The sequence below is a fragment of the Haliotis asinina genome, chromosome 3 (assembly GCF_037392515.1).
Source record: "Haliotis asinina isolate JCU_RB_2024 chromosome 3, JCU_Hal_asi_v2, whole genome shotgun sequence".
Taxonomy (NCBI): Eukaryota; Metazoa; Mollusca; class Gastropoda; order Lepetellida; family Haliotidae; genus Haliotis; species Haliotis asinina.
The window spans coordinates 30,965,351-30,988,323 of record NC_090282.1 but is presented as its reverse complement, the minus strand read 5'-3'; the positions used below and the strand labels follow the sequence as shown (position 1 = coordinate 30,988,323).

At 38.3% G+C, this 22,973-nt stretch overlaps 1 protein-coding gene across 2 annotated transcripts in view; it reads left to right on the top strand.

Moving 5' to 3' along the window:
- LOC137276724 (zwei Ig domain protein zig-8-like) overlaps nucleotides 1-22,973 on the top strand; it is a 129,230-nt gene that overhangs the window by 92,823 nt on the left and 13,434 nt on the right. For both annotated transcript variants that reach the window (XM_067808356.1, XM_067808355.1), the window contains exon 3: nucleotides 12,695-12,819. In XM_067808356.1, the coding sequence (XP_067664457.1) occupies nucleotides 12,695-12,819 (125 nt within the window). The remainder of the gene's footprint in view (nucleotides 1-12,694; nucleotides 12,820-22,973) is intronic.

The following is a 22,973-nucleotide window of genomic DNA, read 5'->3' as shown; positions in this document are numbered from 1 at the left end:
TAAGGATTTCCTTTGATGTAACCGTTTCCACAGAAATGAAAATACTTATTATGTTAGCACTGAAAATGTGTTATTGTCCAGATAAGGATTTGCTTTGATGAAATAGTGTTCACAGATACAGAAATAAGAGAAAGATAGGGGTGAAATGACACGAGCTTGCAGCAGACCACTATCAGAAATTATCAGTAGAGACATTTCAGACCACAGTCAATCCTAATATTTGTAGTGTTGCCTGGTTGATTGGGGTCCAGGTGAATATAGGCGGACTCCAGGAAGGGGAGCCAAATTGGGAGTGTCTTTGTCTTGATGCTGTTTATATTGCCTCTTGTTTGTTTTTGTTCAATAAAGATTGTCTGGACAACACACGGTGATAGTTAATCAATTTGCCTGCTTCCCACACCCTGGCTATAGAAAGAGGGCTAAGGAATACCAGTGTGAAACTAAGAATATCAACACAACTTCAGCACCAAGAATATGCTGAGTTGTTTTCGAGGAGAAGTGAGCAGAAATTGTTATTCAGTCTAGTTTTCATGTCCTTAATTCAGAAAATTGAACATTAAAAGTCACTGAAAATGTTATGGCCATAAATTCCTTCATAGCATGCACGTAAAATATAATAATTCCAGATATCTTTGTGTTTGGAACAATTTGAGTCTATGGGCATGCTACTGAAATTTAAAAATGACCTGATAGTCACAATTTGTAGATGTCATCATATGTTCTTTATGATGTATGAGTCCATTCTCTGATAATTTGGGTTGGTTCTACAGTGTTAATAGTTGTGATCTGATTGTGCCTGTGAAAAATAATAGTGTTTTTGTGCAGCCTACTGTTATTGGCACATAGAATTTGGTCAGATTAATGTGAACAATATTGAATTACATTTTCTTTCAAACTAACAACATATATAACAGATATGACAGCTTCATTCCCTATCCAAGATATGATGATGGTTTGATTCCTGGCTCTATCACTTTAAAACACACTGATAGATGGTACTTGTTTTTTCCCTGCCTAGTGCTCAGCATTCTTGGAATAAAGCAAGGACAGGTTGCCTGTATATTCTATGCAAACTGTACTGGACTGGTATATCCATCATAGAAGTGAATGAGTTTAGCTTTACACCACATACAACAATATTCCAGCAATATCACTGTGGGGGACACCAGAAATGGGCTTCACACACTGTACACATGTGGGGAATTGAACCCAGACCTCCAGCTTGATGAGCAAACACTTTAACCACAAGGTCCATGTTAAAGTGCTATGTCTCTGGGCTTTTAGTACAGATGAATGGAAGCTTACTGCGCCATGCATTTGTCACACCATGCGGCAAAGTACAAGACCCATGAAGGTCTGGGGTAGAATAGGTCTCCAGCAACCCATGCAGGCGACTAGCGGGATTGGATGGTCAGACTTGCTGACTTGGTTGACACATGTCATCAGTTCCCATTTGTGCAGACTGATGCATGTGCTGTTGATCAAGGGATTGTCTGGTCCAGGCTTGATTATTTACAGACTGCTGTGGGAATATTGCTGAGTGCAGCGTAAAACTAACCTCACTCACTCATTACAATGTATAGACATGCCACCATAAAAGTGCAGTGGTTATGTTAAACCTCACGTCACCTCACCTCATTTTAAACAGACATTTCTGACAGAAGATGGACGACAAGGATTGAGGAACAAACATTATTCAGTGTTTTAGCTGTTCTGTTAATATGCAAAAACACTTTCGCTGTTAATGTTATAACTGCTTTTGTTGTCGTGATAAGAATATTTTCCAGCTGAGCAGAAACATATTGTTTGCCTTCATTCCATATTGGCATGAATCGCCATTTGAAATTCTTATGAGATAATTGGTTATGGTCTAGGGTGGAAAAATGACACTAGAACTCCTGATAAGAGGCTTTTGTTTCTTCATACCATTCTGTTAACTCTGCAGTGTAATTGTCAAGAACCATATTCATATCCTTTCTATGCATATTGACGCGGATGTAGAATTCAAACAATGGCAGAAATGACAGCATTAAGCTCTGTGTCCCCAGTGGGATTCCTGTCTGAAAAAGGCCATGATTAATTCATACTTGTAAGAGGCTTAAAAAATGGGAATTGGATGTCTTAGTGGAAACGGGAAATCAGTAATATTTTATGAATAACTATAGTAAATGATTCCATCAAACACATTTATCCCACCTTAGCATATGGTATTTAATCCATGTATAGCATAAATTATTTATTTTATCCTATCCTATCCATAGGTATTTATCTTACCCAAACACAAGATATTCATCACACCCATAGCCTCAGGTATTTGTCCCTTTCTATCAGCAGGTATTTATCCAATCCTAACACCAGATGTTTATCCCTCCAATCCCCAGTCATTTATCCCTCCAATCCCTAGTCATTTATCCCACAGTATCCCCAAATATTTATTCTTCACTATATCCAGGTATATTATCCCAGGAAGGCTATCTTTAGACAATTACTCCACCCAAACCTGAAATATTTACCCTACTCCAAGAAGTTGCTTTTCCAAACTGTTCTTCAATCATTTATCCCACTCTAGGCAGTGATATTTATCCCACTGGTATAAAGATTATAGAAGTAATGAATATAAAGCCCCACCTTTTTCAGGAGTGACAGGAACATTGCAGTACTTGTCTGCCCTCTAAGTAGTCATGCAGACATGTCGAAATGGTATATTGCTACATTGATTCAGTCTTGCAAAGTTACGTCAGATATGAACGTGGGCCTGTTTTGCCTTTATGTAGTATGGATGTGCACAGTTCCTTAATAGCGTTCATTAAAGATTGTAATATCGAACCCTCTGTGCTTCCTGCCTTTGACATTTAAATAGAAGCATCTCTGGCAATATTTACAACATACATTAGCTTACCTCCAGGGAGGTCTTCAAACAAGATTGGATCATGCTCTTTAGGAAAAGACACTCCATGTTTTTCATGAGATTTCTAACGTTGCTGATTTGTGTAAAATATTTTGCAAAGACTTTTTAAATCATTGTAACTATGTTAATTTAAAGAGGAACAGGATCTGTATGTATGAGAGTTTCAAGGAGTCCAATTTACCATAATTTGTCTGATAATCCTCTGAAGCTCTCTTGTTACAGTTTAAACTTGGTATCACCTGTGAGGAACAGGTGAGGTATACATGTGTTTCGGGATGATATTTACACACATAACTGAACCCATGCCTTGCTGCTAAGATGTAAACAACTACTCTCAGCAGATGACAAGATATAACACTCTACCTGACGTTTCCAAATGGAGTCCAACCAAGCTAATGAGTTCCCTTTAGCTGGGCAGCCTTCCCAGTCACTTCATAATGCCCAGGTTTACAACTGACTGGTAACGTTACTCTTTTTACGGAGGGGAATGATTTTCTCTTTGAAAAAAAGTCTTTGATGGTAATGGTGCACGTTACACTGAGTGATGTAGGTGTATGGATTTAATCTACAATGGAGGTCTACCGTATGCACATGTCATGCCAAGCTGAACAGAAGAGGAAGTAGACTGACAGATTACCATTGTGCGTACATTGACGTTTCTTTTGATTTACAGAATGTGCAAGTCGTCCGCTAGGCAGGGACTCATTTCTTCCCTCCTGGCATCATTGAGGATACAAAAGCCGAGACTCGAACTGTTGTCTGCCTCATTTATTGGACACCATATCTTAATCCCGTCGCTATTTTAAATCACTTCCCTTGATGCTTTTACCAATTTGCCATCGCTGCCTTTCCCTGTGGCATCATCACCCTCTTTTGCTCACTTCCTTGTTTCTAGTACTTTGGCTGCTGCGTGATGTTTTGCTTTTCTTTTCATTGTATTTACGCATGGTGCCAGGAGTATGTCTCAGAAACCTTTAATACCAACAGAAATGCTTTTGACACATTGAAGTCAGGGTTATATCAGGGGTCAAGGTCGTCCTTCATACCTTATCCCGAGGAACTGAAAGTTTGGACGATAACTTAAGAAGTATTTTCTTGTCAGTGCCGCATTTCGAGTGGCAATCCATATGTCATGGTTGTCAGTAACCAGTATGTGTGGTCAAGGTCACAATGATGACCATTCTTACAGTTTGATTGCCGAGTCATTGAATAGCCTTTTTGTGTTGACTTGATTAAATTCGAAATATCATAATGTAGTGACAATCTTTTGCTACGGGAAGGGAAGTTACACTGATCTTTCAGTCATCAACTTTCAGTTTGAAAACAATGCTTCTATATATATCACAGATATTAACAACGTAGTGGTGAAAACATCTGGTCATCAGAGACTGGGTTTCGCTCACTCACTCACTCACTCAGTACTTAGGGTCCATGATCCATTGGTATTTATCATTCTTAGGGTGAAGTCCAGGTGTCTCAAAGCAATGACAAGTGCAGAAATGTTCTCATAAAGTCAGTAAGAAACTAAGACATTCTCTTATACAGTTGTCATGACTTTAGATAGCCATTTCGGTTAACCTATAGTGATGCCATTAAAACTCTTTGTTTTAGCTTTGCCAACCTGAGTCATGTAGCCACTTGCATTAGGATCATGTTTCAAGTCTTGAGACTTCGCTGGAGATATATGCGTAAACCCAAAGTGAAGTGTTAAACTGTAAGGCATATTTCTTCATTAGTTCTTCATCTCAGGCACAACTAGAAGGAAAGGTGGTGAAAGAGCTGCTTCTGTGTTTGAATGTAATGCAGCTACCATTCAACTATATCTGGTATGAACAGATGCATATTATTATTTTCATAGTGCATGTTATTCAGACTTGGACATATTGAAATATCACTGTTAGAGCCTTGCTTGAATCATCAGACTTTTTACAAAAATTCTCTTCTCTTCATGTCTTTAGATTTAGTTTTTCTTCCATCTTTTTCTCATTTCTTTCCCTCTTAATGCTTCTTCTTTGTCCTAATCCTTTCGAAAGGTCAATGAAAAATGACTCCTATAGCTCTTGCTTTATTTCCCCTGCCTCCATTGTAACCCATTTATGTTAACATTGCTTGACTTGCCCAAAGGTTGCTTTACACTGTGTGGCTTGAAACCTATAACATTGTGATATAGAACCATAATCAGCCACAAATCAAACTCACTCTTTTGGAGGTGTCCTCAACTATCTAACATTCAAATCTCCAGTGGACAGCTGTAGTAAATTATTATACCTTCACAAAATAAATGAACGGTTTGCACTTTTTAAAACCATGACAGTGCAATGGTGTCCAATTACAGTTATCTTACAGTCACCTTACAGTGTATTGCTTTTAAGAATATACACATCTGGAAAGCAAAATGCCACTGGAAGGATGAAAACAAAATATCGCATCTTTCATCAAACTTTAATGAATAGCAACATTGTATATTGCTCATTTAATCGCATTCTAAAAGCCTGATCTACCGCACCTAAAAGCCGTTCTGGATTTTATTGTGCTACAAATAATGCCTGCCATAAGAGCTGAAGAGATATATATGCATTTTCTTAACTTGAGTGTTTGAGAAATTTTGGATGACTGCTTGTTAAATCCACTTTTGCTTCTTAAATGTTCGTAAATCAGAATTGTCCCGGGATACTTCTATATCATCTTCAAAGTTGATGATGATTAAAGAGACATTATGTCTCATTCATTCCAATTACTTAGACTAAAAGTCTCTCAGTCTGGATATGGATGGAAACAAAGAATAAGTTATCACTGTTTTTGTATGTGTAGCCATAAACCTTCAGGTGAACACACTTATCATGGGATGTGTGTATTCCCACGGCTTCAGACAAGGCTATAGTGGTGGGACAAGGTAGGGGAGAGATGCTTGATGTTTATATACAAATGATAAAACATGTATGTAATGGTTCAACCTTTTGTAATCCTGTGCTGACTTTTTCGGAGATGTGGTGCAATGGGATAGCCTAGTGGTTAAAATGTTGGCTCGTCATGCCGAAGACAAGGGTTGGATACCCCACATGGAAACAATGTGTGAAGTCCATGTCTGCTGTCTCATGGGTGAAATCTGTCATCACATGTCAGAAATATGGATCTTTGCTCATCGTATTAAGCACTAGTTTGCTTTGACCATACTGAAATATCTTGGGCTTCTTTAATTTGAAGGGGATGATGGGTTGGCCTTGTGGTTAAAGCATTCGCTCATCACACCAAAGGTCAAGGACTTATTCCCAACAGGGGCACAATGTGTGAAGCACATGTCTAGTGTCCCCCATTGTGATATTGCTGGAATATTACTAAGACAGACAGACAGAATGACAGACAGACAGACAGGTCTGGAATATTACTAAGAGTGGCATAGAACTAAACTCTCTCATTTAATTTAAAGTTAAAAGGGAGATGAGAGAAAATATCTTACATTTTCCTTGTTTATCTTTATTTTGACATGATTAACCCTTGATGCACTTTAATTTGCTAATTATTCAATCCTTCAATGTCCAACAGTTTTCACAAGTACCATGTAACTAAGACCAGATACAATAAGCCTGAAGTACTGTTTATGTACATTGAACTCACAATGAACAGTTCATGAATAACATCAGTTGACATTACTGCAGCTCCTCAATGTGGTTAAAACAATGGGCAAGACAAAATGATACATCTTCCCAGAATATTTGGTGTTATTATCAAAGAGAAATTGATGGAGTGAATATGTCAAAGTGAGCATTATGGTGATATCATTTCTCTTGATCATTGGCAGGATGGATGCAGATACGCAATTGTCTCTGACATGCTGGGATTGACTCAACTACTGGGCAATCTCCTGTGACACATCCAGACTCTTGTTTACTAGCAGAAATGAATTGATGTAGATATTGGGTGGTTGTTTACATTAAAACAGTTCAAAGGAACATCATGATTGTTCACAACGTCTGACTTTGAAGAATGATTGAAGTGTGTGTGTGTAGTTTAGACATCGTAATATGAGCTATCAAGATGGATATAATGTGATGCTCCATAATTTCAGTAACATATGATAAATATGTTGACTGAGACATTTCAGAACTCAAATAACAGTATTCAGGTTCCAAGAGAACTAAAATCATTCCATGTCATTGGTTGTTTACTTGGACATCACTATAAATAATAATTGTTAGGGAAATATTATTTGGTTTCTGGTATTCCAACTTAAGAATGTTATCAAGAGTATTTGTCAAATATATAAACTTTTGAATATGCTTTTTTTACCAGAGGAAGGGGATTCCTTGAGCTAAATATTATACAGTAGAAGCTGTCTAACCTTGCACTTGTTGGGACTGAAGAAATAATCTGGTTTAGACAATGTGCCAGATTGAAGAGCTTGTGATAAATGTACAGGCTTTGGGACTGAGATTTTATGCCAGTGTTGACAACTTGCTAGATTGGACAGATGCCGGTTTTGACAGCTTCCACTGTACAAGAAAAACTGAGGACCATTTTTAACTGACATATTCTTGTGTAAAGTGCACTTTCCCCACTAAGTATACATACAGCAGTTGTTAAGAGAGCATAATATATCAGAGTTTTGATTAGTCCTCATAATGGACAGACATTACAGTGATCACTCAACAGAAATAGCATGTAATTAAATCCATTCTGTACAGTGTTAGTCCTGTATATATTTGTATGTCTGGTCCTATATTTGTAATTTGTTTGATTAATTGTATTGAATTATTAGAAGGCACCAATGTATTACCATTTACAGAGGTGATGGGGTAGTCTGTGTGAAGTCATTCCTGCTGTCCACCTCTGAGATATTGCTGATAATTGTTAAAAGTGACATAAAACCCATTTCATTCATTCACAGCATCCCCCTCAGATTAACATCAGTGACAACAAGAAATAAACCTTACTTAACAGAAAATGAATGAACACATCATAAATGCAATGTACTGATAGAAAAAGTAACATGTTCTTCTTGCTCGTATACTGCATCACAGTGTACTGTTTTCATACCCAAAAGAACATAAGGAACCTCAAAAGAGAACTCAACAAAACAGATACATTTGTATAAGAAAATCAGGCATTTTAAATCATCCATGGATAAACAGGGGACATTTGAAGTTGTAAGTCATCATATGCATTTAAAAAAACACATTGGAAAGCAAATTTTTCCTATAACTTGTAGACAGGAATAAGTGATGACCAGTGTGTTTCAGAATTGTTATTCATTGAAAAATGTGATAGCTTTCTTCTGTATCTTTTTGTCTTTTTTTAATGGGTTGTTTGTGCATCTCTGCCTGCATCTGTGTCTGTGTTAATAACAGGGTGTTGGGTTAGTGTTCGCTCATCATGCCAAAGACTCGTGTTTGATTCTCCACATAAGCACAATGTTTGAACCCTGCTTCTGGGGTCACCTGCCCTTACATTGCTGGAATATTTCCAAAAGTGGTGTAGAACTAACACTCATTTACTCAGAGTGCTAATTTTAGATGAGGGGCTTGTGTTCTTGGACATCTAGATCTAAGCTATTCCAAGTAACTTGTGCAATGGGTCCATAAAAACCTGTGCCCTAAGAATTGTGTTGCATAGCAAGTCCAATGCAATTTGTCTGTGTGCCAGCTGCACCTAGTGTGTCTAGCACTGTATCCCTCAGCATGGAAAGTTGATCATGAAATCAATCTAAAGATGTATAGAAGGCTATAAGGTGTCACTGACAGATCCAGGATCTGAGGAGGAAAGGTTCTGTGATCTGTGAACATGTCAGAGACAACATTGGCAGAACACAGAGATAGCAATAATGGATGTGGTATGTGATAATACACCCTCATGGGATTTTTAGATGAGGAAAGTTTTTCACTACCTTTTGTGTTCCCCAGTGGAGAAGTGACGGTCACAGTGACTTGGGAGAGTATAGGGCGTTGGTGTCATGAAGAATCCATGGTACAGGAAGTATAAATTAGGTAGAACCCATGTTGCAGATAGTGACTGTCAAGAAGAACCCATGTTACAGGGAGTGAGAACCTATGTTACAAGGAGTGACTGACAATAAGAACCCCTTTTACAGGGAGTAATGGTCAAGAAGAACTTATGTTACGGGGAGTAACTGTCAAGAAGGATCCATGTTACAGGGATTGACTGTCAGGAAGAACTAATGTTACAGGGAGTGACTGTCAAGAAGAACTAATGTTACAGGGAGTGACTGTCAAGAAGAACTCATTTTTACAGGGATTGACTGTCAAGAAGAACTAATGTTACAGGGAGTGACTGTCAGGAAGAACCAATGTTACAGGGATTGACTGTCAGGAAGAACTAAAGTTACAAGGATTGACTGTCAGGAAGAACTAATGTTACAGGGATTGACTGTCAGGAAGAACTAATGTTACAGGGATTGACTGTCAGGAAGAACTCATTTTTACAAGGATTGACTGTCTGGAAGAAGTAATGTTACAGGGATTGACTGTCAGGAAGAACTAATGTTACAGGGAGTGACTTTCAAGAAGAATCCATGTGACAGGGAGTGATTGTCAAGAAGAATTCATGGTACAGGGAGTGATTGTCAAGAAGAATTCATGGTACAGGGAGTTGAAGTCAGGAAGAACCCATGGTACAGGGAGTGACTGTGAAGAAGAACTCATTTTTACAAGGACTGACTGTCACAAAGAACCAATGTTACAGGGAGTGACTTTCAAGAAGAATCCAAGTGACAGGGAGTGATTGTCAAGAAGAATTCATGGTACAGGGAGTGATTGTCAAGAAGAATTCATGGTACAGGGAGCTGGTGTCATGAAGAATCCATGTGACAGGGATTGACTGTCAAGAAGAACCCATTGTACATGAAGGGTTTAGGAAGAATCCATGGTACAGGGAATGGATTTTAAGAAGTATCCATGGTACATGGAGTGACTGTGAAGAAGATGTCATGGTATAGGGAATGAGCCATTAAACCATGGAACAGGAAAGGGGATTCATGAAGAATCCATAGTACACAGTGTGGATGTCATCAACCTGTTTGATAGGAAGTGGGTTTCAAGAAGATGATACCTGGAGTGTCATGAATCCATGGAACAGGAAGTGGGTGTCATGAGTCCATGATACCTGGTGTCAGGAATAATCCATGATACAGACAGTACATGTGCGAATCCATGATACAGACAGTGGCTATCAGGAAGAAGCCATGGTACAGGGAGCATGTGCAACCAAAGAAGAATGATACTACCGCCTATATATTACACTGACATGGTTGATCTCTTGATCAATCATTGTCTAAAATGCACTCAATGACTTAACAGGTCAAAATGAAATTGCTTTGAAATCCCTGTTTAACACTAACCACAACTCTTTTAATCATTTCCCATGTGACATAACAGTCTTACAGGATATTGATCATTACGTCAAAAAAATGCTTTAATGAGTTGTATTTTCCAGTACATTTAAACATGTAGTGATGGGGAAAATGACATATCTCAGCACTCATTCGAGGGGCACATGTGGCCTTGTTGTCTTAGGCGCCACAATTCCTTGTGTGGAGTTGAATGTATGGAGAATGCCAGAGTCCTGCTTTGAGGGATTCCAGTACTATACCTGTGTCATGAGTTTCTTGGAAATGGTAAATGTCTGAGACTGGCATTACCTGAGTCTTTCCTTCTTTCACACATGCCATGACATAACAGACGATTGTTCAAAGTAGGATAGAACACACACTCACTGACTCACTCAGTCACTCAGTCAATCAGTCAATCACTCACTCACTCACTCATGGATATTCTTTACCATTTGTTGTGGGTGAGGTAGTCTTCAGTCTAACCATCATCTCTATCTCCATGGTATACGTTCAGATAAATATCCACTATACCTTCTACGGAAGGAGTTCTTGCATATATTTTTGTATTGTTTTGGACCTGATAATTTGTATTTATGATTTCCCCCAAACCTGAGTTGCATTGTGAACAAACCTTCATAAATGTGACTGCTATCTTAGTTGACACTGACAATCTCGACTGTAATGGCCGTTTAGCTGATTGGCTACTGTGAGAATGCAGAGCCAGCAAATGGAGGTAATAAAATTATCGGGCCAAGCTGTAGATGTATCCGGGGTATAGTGGAGATTCATCAGAATGTATACCCTGGAGAAATCAAGGATGCAGTCTAACATGCCCTGATATAACTAGAAAGTTGTTTAAAGTGGCATAAAATGGTTTTTCACTCACACATATCCCTTACTGTTTGTTGTTGTAGGTCTGGTCTAGATGTCATAGTCTGCTGTTCTTCTGTTTGTTATGGTTTGGTCTGAATGTCACACCAATCTTCTTCACTATTTGTTATTGTCTGTCTAGATGCCACAACAATGTACTTGACTATATATTGTTGTAGGATGTATCTGTGTAATTTACTGAATGAAAAAAAAAGATTGGATCCTGGTCCCCGAAGTGGAGGAAACTCCTGCAGTGCCTCGAGGGCCAGAGAATCTCATTCAAGCGACAAACTGAATTCTTGAGTTTGATTTAATTTCCCACCTGTGTGGTATACATTCAACACGCCTAATAGAGGATTTAATTGCTGTCTACCTTTCCATGGGACATGACATTTAAACAGCGTCCCTTTACGACCGTCTTGATACTTTCGTGTGATTGGATTTGTTGGAGGTGTTCAATAAGATGAAAGAATCACCCCGTTTCACAATTTTCAGTGTCTGGCATTTGGGTCATAGTCCTTCATAGTGATTAATGTCTTGTTTAATTAATGACGATAAATACCATTTGTTTTGTGAGTGGTCAGAGGCTACTGCCATTTTAATTCCAACCAATTAGCTAGGTGATCGGTCAAGTGACTGTGATTTCAGGTGGCATTGGGTCAGATTTCACTTCAATTACCTTCTCCTGTTTCGCTCCTCTTCTGTCTAGAAGGTACAATGTATTTCTATGCCTTGTTTTGAATGGAAACAAAGCATCCCTTCCTTTGCAGGATATCTGTGATGTGTCACAGAGTGGATGGCTAATCAGCTGTGTTGTGTTGCAGGCCAACACCAAGGGGAATCTCTTCCTCACAAATTAAATGGAAATTAATTGAGTTTATATCAGTAGTCTTCGGGGTATAAAATCATATTAGGTATCTTTCTGGTGTTCCAGAAATTGAAATGGTATTATTAAGTTTGTGACAGAAGCAATAGATATGTGGAAGAATAGTTTATGTTTCATTTCACATAGAACCTTAACGGGTTTAGTTTGGTCCAGTATGTTGTTCATGCCAATATATAAATATTGATTTCACAAAAATATTCATAAAGTACAGTCCGAGAAGTGCAATAACTTGTTAACAGATATTTAGTAGACATTTAATGTATCTCCAAAACCCATGTATTGCTGAGAATATGAGTAGATAAAACAACTTGAGTCATGTTTCATCATTTTTTCAAAAAGCTGACAGGTAAAATGTTTTTTTTTCGTTTGATGACAGTTAATTCAAACTTTCAAGCATGGAAAAAATATTTAAACATACTCAGTGATGCTAACCTTTAGAATGTCAACCACTACAAGAAATGTCATCCATGTGTGGGAGATTGATGGTATAGCCTAGTGGTTAACATGACAACTATTGCCACTATGAAGGTCTGGGTTTGAGTCCCTACATTGGTAATAACAGTGATAAATTACTGAAAACAGGGTAGTGCCAAAAGTGTTTTGAATCAGGAGAGATAGACATATTATTGTGACGATGTATATAGCAATGCATGTAACAATGATTGTGTTGATGTTCATGTTGTTTCAGATCTGTGTGTAATGGGTGCCACACCACTAGAACCAGCCTTCTTGCCGACACCTCGCAACATCACCGTCATGGTGGGACAGCTTGCAAAACTGCCCTGTCGGATTGAAAACCTGGGATCTAAGGACGTAAGCCCTTTGTCTTATCAAATTCAAGGATTTCACAAATAGTACACACATCTCCTATACCTGGATCCCTGTGTGTCATGGCGACATATCATCCAATAACCTTTCCCCATTAAAACCTATTTTTTACAAGCCAGATAGGATGTTGACATTTGGAAAGAAGGCAATTAACTGTTTTTAGTTGTTTACAGGATTGGTTTCTTTACCATGTTTGATAAAAACAAACCCACAAAAAAATCGACCAGACTCACAAGTTAAGTAAATGTCTCCATTGTTTTGTCCTTGATGACTGCACAATCTGATACGTCATGTTGAAGGATTACAGAGCTTTGTTTACATTGCATCACACTTTGTGGTAAACGCTTCTGTGTGTAGTTTATATTTCTTCATTAGTTTACTGAAAGTACAATAGTTTTACTATTTAAAAGGAATATTACTTTGGTGACTATTTTATCTTATTTTTTTTTGTTCTTCTTGAAAGTTTTCTCAAGGACAAAATCTGTAAAACAATGAATAAAATTTTTCTGACCTAAAGTCTTTTTATATTGTTGTGACTTATGAAGGTGGACCTGTTAACAGCCTCAAAAAGATTAATCGACTTTCTTTACAAATATACTGACATAATGCAAAGTAGCTAAAAACTGTCCCCAGTGGGATGTGTTAAAACAGACGCTCTGTCTCCCTCACCCAGAAGTGTCTTGCATAAAATTTGAATTTGTAATGGAATAGGATTTGGATTTCACTACAAATAGGGTCTATTCTAAACATGTCATTGCTTAAGCATTATTACAAATTAGTCTCTGTGTATTGGTGAAGAAAATTGGAATTGTGTAACGGTGAATGTGAAAATTTGTGAAATTTGATACATTTGGACTGCAACACAAACACAGTCAACCTGAACAGTTGTAGTCACATAAACATAATGGATCGGATTGTTCATGAATGCTGGAACAGTTTTCACCTGAATATGTAGATCTTTCACAAAGAGCATTATCTCATATTGATTATACCAGAAATATGAAGCGCTAGTCACAAAACATCATATCTTGTTACAAGTTTTGTGACACAGTATCCTTCGCTAACAAATGACAGGTGGCTTGTTTTGGTCTCACTGGATGCTGCATATGCTTCGACAATGTGTCTCCTCAGGCCAAAACTCAGACTCAGCTGATGTTAGCCAACACTGTCCCCAGTGCCCAAGGCATCCACTTCCCTGACCACTAGAGAGTTGATAGAAGCATGTAGAGGGTGACCTCTGATTCGCACACAATACAACATGTGCTCTAACTGTTCTCTGTTCCCTGTTAATGGTAAGGAGATAGGCCCTTATTCTGGAAGCCTTAGGGCTTGCTTCAGGAAGGGATACTCTCACATGTTAGCAGATGGCATTAGAGAAAGCATAGCCTGGTTAATTTGTTTGAGCGTTGTTGGAATTAGGATTTAATGATGGAGCAGTATTGTTCATTAGCGTCCTTTAAGGTTTTCTGCTTGTTGTTGAGTTTGAAGTTGCTGGTGAAGTGGTTATATTACTGACGTTTGAACTGTACATGTCCACAACTTACCTATCAGTGGTCTTAGCATGAACTAAATAATTGTAAGAATCTTCACTATGTTCTCTGCTCAGTTGCCTTTCTTCTAGTCTGTACTGAAGGCATTTATGTTTAATAATACTATCCTTTAAAGAGGCAAGTCTAGATAAGCAGACAGCGGTCCTAAGGATGCTTACCTGTGAAGATCAGGGTTTGAACTGATCTTCAGAACCCATGCTTGTTGTAGGAGGTGATTAATGGGATAAGGTGGTCAGGCTCCCTGTTTTGGTTGACCCATGTCCATTGGTTCCCAGTTGTGTAGATTGATGCTCATGTTGTTGATCACTGAATTATCTGGTCCAGACTCAATTATTTACAGACCTCCACCATATAAATGGAATATTGCTGAATGTAGCATAAAACTAATTTCCCTCACTCCAAGGGTGCCAGTCTGTTAGAGGGATATTTATATTTCTAAGAAATTATCATTTAAACATTAATCATTACCTTAGAGACTTCTGCAAGTCTATCAACACAGTAACCATTAGTGTAGTAACATCAAGTTTCTGTGTTTTTGTGGAATTAAACCCATGTGGTGTTGAGTGAAAGCACTAACCATTGGCCTATCATCAGTAATATTGATTGTGGTTATAATATTGAGAATTTTAGTGCCTAAGAGCATCCACTATGTACTCCCCACCCAATTAAACTCAATTTAGCCTGCTTCATTTGTGTCACTTATGCTTGCTAGCAGGTGTTGTCTCGTTGTCTCGCAGAAGACACCACTTCCTGTGCTGGCCAAATGTAGAGTGATGTCTTTACAAAAAAAGTGGAAACAGTAGGATCTTGATCCAATCAAAGCAAGTAGACTGAGAACCACTTTGTGACTTGTCTGTCGCGACTAATTAATTTCACTCCATTAAAGATCTCTACCATTAGATGCCAAATGGATGCTCTCTTTGGAAGAGGAGCCGTTTTATGAACAACTAAAACATATCCAAATTTCAACACTTTTCTCCTCTGTCCAGTCTAAGCCATAACCACTTCGAACTCGGAAACTCTCAGAGAGATTGTAACAGAAAAGAGAAGTTCTTTTAAAGAATAAGAGTTCTTCTCAAAAGCTGTAAATTATTCACAATCATGCTTGGGTTTTATGGCTGCGCCAGTTTATTGCTAGACGCCACGAAGTGTTGCTAATTTTGTGAAATTCTGTTTCTATTGGGCATTTGCAATGGCTACTTTGATGTGGAATTGAAATTGAACTGGAATATGAAACGACAGACAACCCAAATATAATGATGACATAAAAGTCAAGACAGTCAGTCCTGGACTCAACTGTGCCTTGCAATGTTTTCAAACCTCTTACCAATTAGCTCAGAATTTAAATTTTGTAATTTTGTGGGCTTTGTAGGTAGCAGTTACCACACCGATGTAATGATCAGTTGACAGTATCATGTGCACGTGATTAGCTCCACTAGGCTTCTATCTCATTCCTCGGCAGTAAAAGAATCTTGTTCAACACCCTCCCCATCGTTAGAATACTGGGAGTGTTCTCTGGAGGCAAAACTGATAAAATTTGCAGCAATTCCAAAATATGGCGTAAAAAGACGTAAAGAATATTTGAAAGATGTTAAAATTTAGTTATCAGACTTGAGATGGGATTTGGTGTCATCTGCCATGTTTGCGATAAAATGATTTCCTTTTCAGGCAGGGTTGGCATCTTCATTACCATAATAAGAACGGTTCCAGTTATAAGTGACATGTTTTGTGAGAACTGTCATGCCCCTGCCTGTTTTCATAAGAAATCCTTATGTAACGTGTCAAGCCAGTAAGTACATTAGGTATCGTGAACAGTTGACATCTGAAGAAACATATGAAAACATCATCTTGCCAGGAGATATCACAGACCAGGAAAAACACTCTGTAATCAGTAGGATGTTTGTGTCACAGATGCATAATCCGATTTAGTTTATTTCTATGTCTTCATTACAAATGCTTCTTTTCAAGGAATTACCGTTCCGCTGAACTAAAAGAAAAGGGTTTAATAATTACCAAAAATGATTGTTTCTTTCCTATGGTTCTTCTTGAATTTGGCATGCCAAATCCAGGATCTATTTCTGCTCGTGATGGCCCTATGTTTGATTTAGGAGAGATGTCATGATAAATTTTCCTAAACCTTCTTGATCCTCTCTAAAGTGCTATTGTGGATTTCAACAAACCACAATACACTCACAGAAATAAAGCCAAGCACTCTGAGTGGGTTCTATTTCGGTCAGGTCTTCTTGTCAAGGGGCCCAGCAAGTAGTAAACTACGTTGCTTGATCAAATACTTCAGCAGAGCTAATCCAATCACCTGCCCAGTACCGAACAGTTACATCAGCTCAAACCAATGCGCTTCTAAAAATTAACTCGTGAAAGTCAGGGGCTATTTCACAAAGCGACCGTCAGTCTCAAAAGACAGCGTAGGTCTATTGAATTGCATTGTGTTACTGGAGATAAGTTTGTAGGACATTAACCACATGTACAATGTGTAACATTTTCAGTTGTGTATAGTTGGCTCCACACCACTTAGTTTGTATGAATCACTCTCAAGTAGCCATATATACCAGGCACTTGGTAGAGTTCAGTCAGCAGTTAAGGGCCATTCAGTCGATCATCAAAGACAATTATGGGAGCAAATTAATTGTGGTGGGAGGAATATGAGCAAGTTTCTACCCTAGTCATGTCTGTCCACTGGTGATAGGCCCACATGCAAACATTGTGGCATGTCACCAGCAACGACTTGTGTCCAGAAATCAGACTTGAGTGGACAGGGAAGGAGCTGGTGGGAGGGAAATTATCCAGTGAGTGTAAACACTTATTGTTGATATTCATTGGTAGCTGACTTGAAACTGCTTGAGAGCAGACGGTCAATCTGTCGAACTGTCCATCTGTGGACTTGGGTTGTACATCAAGCGCTTCTGTCTCATTGTCTGTGTATGAATGTTAAGGAGCTGGTGAACGTCCAGACTGACACTTTGTCAGCAGCAGATACTTTTGATGAGTAAATTGGCATTCAAATTAATTTACTTTGTGACTTCTGCCATACTCACTCCACAATTCAAACTGCATGTATCAAATTTGTATTTAGATAGTTGAGTGGTTAAGGTGTTGGCTCAAGGCACCACAGAGTGTGGTTTCATTCACCATTTTGGTATAATGTTAGTCTGTCTCACAGACCCGAGCCACATTATTTTCCCTTCTGCCTGACCCATGCTGCAATGCTAAAACCCTACATGAAGCAGTTTAGGCTTCTCAATCTCCCAACTCACTGGGGCTCCTTTTAAGTTTATATAGGTTTATTTGTCACTATCACAATTACGTATACCCATCAACAGTTTAGATTCACTTGTGTAAATGTAGCCACTTACATCAGTCAACTGTTCTAAACTGAATTCTGCAAAATATTCTGTACTGTTAAAAGGAATTGATGTATTGTAAACCAAAGTAATAGTGTTGAAACGATTATTGTCATGAGTTCAATAGATGGTGAAACTCAGTAAACATTGGTGAATTCTTAACAAAACTTCACACCAAAATGCAAATGTTCTCATGGTGTTATTGCATTTGGTTACCTCAAGTTGGTGAAGAAATTCATCTTTGATGTAACCATATACATGTACATTGTAAGTGCTTTAAGTAAGTCTAAACTTTTGATTTGAAGTATATATATTCTGAGACTTAGCGCAGTATAATGTGTGAGGATATGGTTACCCAATGATGTGAATAGAATATTGCTGAAAGCAGCTTAAAAGTCCACTTACTCAGCCTCTCTCTCCCTGTCTCTCCTTTTCTCTCATGTTCTCTCACTCTTACATGCACACTGTCATGTTCTCTTACAAACTCAGAAACTCAGAAGGGAAACAAGGCAGTAGGTCTGTATTACAGGAGAGCCAAGAACTGATGTTGGCACTGTGATACCTCAGAAGGGAAACAAGGCAGTAGGTCTGTATTACAGGAGAGCCAAGAACTGATGTTGGCACTGTGATACCTCAGAAGGGAAACAAGGCAGTAGGTCTGTACAACAGGAGACTGGGGCTGATGTTAGCACTGTGATGCCTCAGAAGGGAAACAAGGCAGTAGGTCTGTACAACAGGAGACTGGGGTTGATGTTAGCACTGTGATACCTTAGAAGGGAAGCATGGTGATGGCCAGTTGATGAACTGTTCACACTCAGTCAACTGTTTAATGCAATTACAAGTTCTGTCACTTGTCACTCTTGCTTGACAGTGGTATAAGGATCTATACCGAAACATCGCATCATATGTAATGAAGAAGTTGTTATCCATAAAGAATCTTACCCTATGGATATCTTATCATCTATTACTCTCCAGCTTCTAATAATGCCAATCAAACCAATCAATTGCTTCCATGTTCCAGCTACATCATGCCAAGAGTGGTTATGAATACCCAGTGCCATTTAGAAACTTGTAAATTTGTACGTACTTTCTCAGCAAGTACAGATTCTAGTATCTTGTTGAGTCCCATCCCATCCCATCCCATCCCATCCCTTTCAAATTTCCACAAGACTGATAAAGGGTATATTATATATATGACATTTGTTACATTTTACCACTTTCTAAATGTCATTGTGCTCTTTTGTAACAAGTGTTACAAGAGTCTTCATGCCACTTCAAATGTCTACTCCACATATAAATCAGTAATCTAACATCAAGTCAATGAAATGAACATATTTTCCTGAAAGAACAGTTCCTAAAGTATGCATAAAATGAATTAAAAAAGGAGTCTAAAGTTTCAATTCCTTTTCTGGAACAGTGGTAATATGGATTTGCCACATATTGTAGACTTTCACACGCTGTATTGGGGATATTTGTTTCAGGGTCAGTATGACAGTCATGAATCAACAGCAGGTACTATCTTTCCTTTTTTGTGCAGACACCAGGTGTCATTGATTTTCAGTGGTCCATTTGTATCATTTACATGACTTTTTTGCAGTTTATATATAACAGAATCAGATAATCAACACTGGTTGTTCCCCTGCTAGGCATTTAATACATGTTCCCTATCAGGTTGTCATGTGCCTTGTAGTAAATTGATAGTGGATGAAATTTGAACAGTTTAAATTTAGCTGAAAGCAGTGTGGAAAAGTTCAGTGTATGGATGTAATACGTTTAGTAACTGCCACTGCTAAAACCCCATCGGGTTCTTCAAAATGTGTTTCCATTTATATCGTTTTTAAAATGCTTTAAAGTATCAAGTTCTCATCTCTGATTCTCTTGGTTCCAAATGATTATTGAAGATCTCCATGTGTTGTGTGTTTGTACATGGGCAAAAGACTGGAATCCACACAGTGAGCTTAGAGATATTTGAAGAGTGCAGAACTGATTTTAGTGCAGTTTACAAAAAGGACTATCCCTCATATTACTGGGATTGAAATTATGACTGAAACGATTAAGCTCTGACCTGTAACTGATATGAAGATGCTATTAAACAGTTAGAGAGTATCAATCATAATTTTCTGTGACATTGGAATGAATTTTACCGGTTTTTTTCGAAGATACCCTGGCAAGATATAGGAGCACTAGACTAGATTTTACTTGTGTTATTTCCCATAGCAAATTGACTGTCCTTGAATAAAGTGATGTCAAAGTTGATATTAGTCATGCTGATGCAGATATGAGACAGGAAACATTCCTGTTGCTGCTTATGGCTCCCAGAGGTACATACCAAACCATGATGAAATATACATGGAGCTTGACAGCCCTGTGGTACTGGTGCCCCACTGGTTCTAGGTGGCCCTTTGATTTTAAGGAGCCCTGTTGGTTTCAAGGTGCCCTGGTGCTTTAAAGTATCTCACTGGTTTAATGTAACCCACTAGTTTTAAGTGCCCTGTTGGTTTTAAGGTGACCATATGGTTTAAGGTAATGCACAAGTTTTAAGTCTCCCATTGGTTTTAAGGTGGCCATCTGGTTTGAGCTACCCTACTGGTTTTAAGTGCCCCTCAGATTTAACATACTCCACTTGTTTTGAGTGCCTATCTGCTGTAACAATAGTTATGGTGTTTAACAAACTTCTAGAGGAATTGTAACCATTAAAACTGTCTGTAGTTCTAAAATGTGGTCTCAGGAACTAATCTGTATGTAATTGCATTTTTTGGCTGATTTCATCATCCACATGAGTGAGTGAGTGAATGAGTGAGTGAGTGAATGAGTGAGTGAGTGAGTGAATGAGTGAGTGAATGAGTGAGTGAATGAGTGAGTGAATGAGTGAGTGAGTGAATGAGTGAGTGAGCGAGTGAGTGAATGAGTGAGTGAGTGAATGAGTGAGTGAGTGAGTGAGTGAGTGAGTGAGTGAGTGAAGGCTGTACTCCACTCACATCACTGCATGTCCACTTGATGTGAAAACGAAGCTAAAACAATTCAGGTGTCAAATGTGTAATGCTTTATTGAAACCAGTTACCATGAATGTGGAGGTTACCAACTTTAAAGGGTTCACTAAGACTTGAACTCAGGCATAGGATTCTGGTGGGTCCAAGGGACACAACTGTGCACAGATGCACCTGTGCATCAATCACCATCCACATTTATGCAGTTAACATAATGCAAATCAGATACAAGTACAGAGCAGGACAACACTATATGCAAATGCTCTGAAATCATAAAGTAATTTAGCCTTTTGTATAAATAACTTGTTTCAAGTGGACGCTGGTCAGTATGTTTGATCATGGAAATGAGGTTTCCGTAGACTGATATCAGCTGCAGTGATCGTCAAACTGACCGAATTTGGACAGTAAGATCTTCTGATTCAATCCTGATGAAGGACAGTCAGGGCTTAGATCAAGATCATTAATTTCCTTAATACAATTTTCTAATTAGGCAGCAGCAGTCCGTCTGTCCCTTTTGATAAGCATAGAATAGACAAGGTTATTACCCTTCATCTCAAAGTCCTGAAAAATCTGTTAAATGTGAGGCTGCCCACGTGATGAAAGGGCGCCCGCTGTTTGCTCTCGTAACTTACAATATACTTTGTGAACATAATTCACTTAAATGGCTCCAGAACAAACAGGTTTTCTTTTCAAGTTTCACACAGAGCAATCCTTCATTGGAACGTAATCTCAATTTTTTCATCATGATAAGTGTAAATTGAGTTTCTTTTTCTTGAGGGATCATTTTTGTTTGAGTGCAGTAAATAATAAATAAAGGACCTCAAAAAGTAATAATGTCTGAAGACATAGGACATTTTTGGGTAACAAGTATATACATTTGTTTAAACTTAATCAGGGCTACTTGTGAAATGTCAAAGCTTGTCCTTGCAGAGCAGACTTTGAGGCAATTGATTTCAGGCAGATTTGAATATTTCGTTTCATCTGTCTCGTGAGAATTGTGCCACCGAGGCCCAGGCAATTTGTGAGTTCTGACATTAGTTGTTCATGTCTTCAAATCTTGTCAAATGACATGAATTAGAGAAAGAACACTAATAAGTTTGAAGAGAGGGACACATAAAACAGCTGGATGTGTTTTGGACATCACAGGAAAAAATATTTTCATCAGGATGGCTGCCAATTACAGACAGGTTTCATCACTGTCAATTAATATTTTTACACTTTGTATCTGAATGATTAGTCCAAACATTTGCAATTCCTATTGAAAAACATCATCCCATAAAATTTGGAAAAATGTCCAAAGGCAATTCTAGCCCGTAACTTTTGTTAACACATGTCAGAAATGTCTCAAACGGGTAATTAAACATAGGGGCTGTGAAATAAACCTTGTGTAAATTACTCAGATATCAATGTCAAATGACTAACCTACAATGCTTTTCCATGAAAATTAAATCTTTTGGAAAAAAGGTTGTATTTTCCTCAGGATTGTCAGGAATACAATGCACTAAAGATAACGCACATGATACACTACAGATAACTCACATGATACACTACAGATAATGCAAAGACTCCAAAGACCCTCTATCATAATGTGTTTGAAGACAATGCAATACTTTACTGTAAAGGTGAACAACATAATATCACAGTTACTGTGTTGAACTTCCATTTTTTCTAAGAATAAAAGCCTTGTCTTTTTCCATACTGTCCATACTCATTTCATTTTCATAAAGGATTTGCTTCAACTTTGGACCCATCAGACTGTATCATTTGTTAAACTCTGCTTTAGACTGGAGCTAAATGTGTAGTACTTAAGAGTCATAAGTGTAATTTGGTCTGCCAAGTGTTGGGAAAATGAATGCTCCTGACATCAACACACAAGAACTCAGATTAAAATGTTCAGGCTGAGCCAAGAAGTGAAGCTTTTGAGTAGCTAATACATTTATCGTTGTAATCCTATTGTCAAGGTCTTGAGGGATTCTATATTGGTGGTCCCGGTCAGTCTCTGGACAGCTGGACTTACTGATGACCCACAGAGACAATAACTGATGTGACCAGACTGGCTGATGTTGTTATAATTATGTCCTGGAGAGACATAGCCCTTGGTCACTCAGTGGCTTTGTTGGCAGGGATGGTCAAATTAAGGTACAATTGGCCTTATTTAGTACTGGAAAATTAATCTCATGATCATACACGAATGCTTGATAGAATCAGGAAGGGTGATGTTTGTGTGTGGAATATTCATTAAG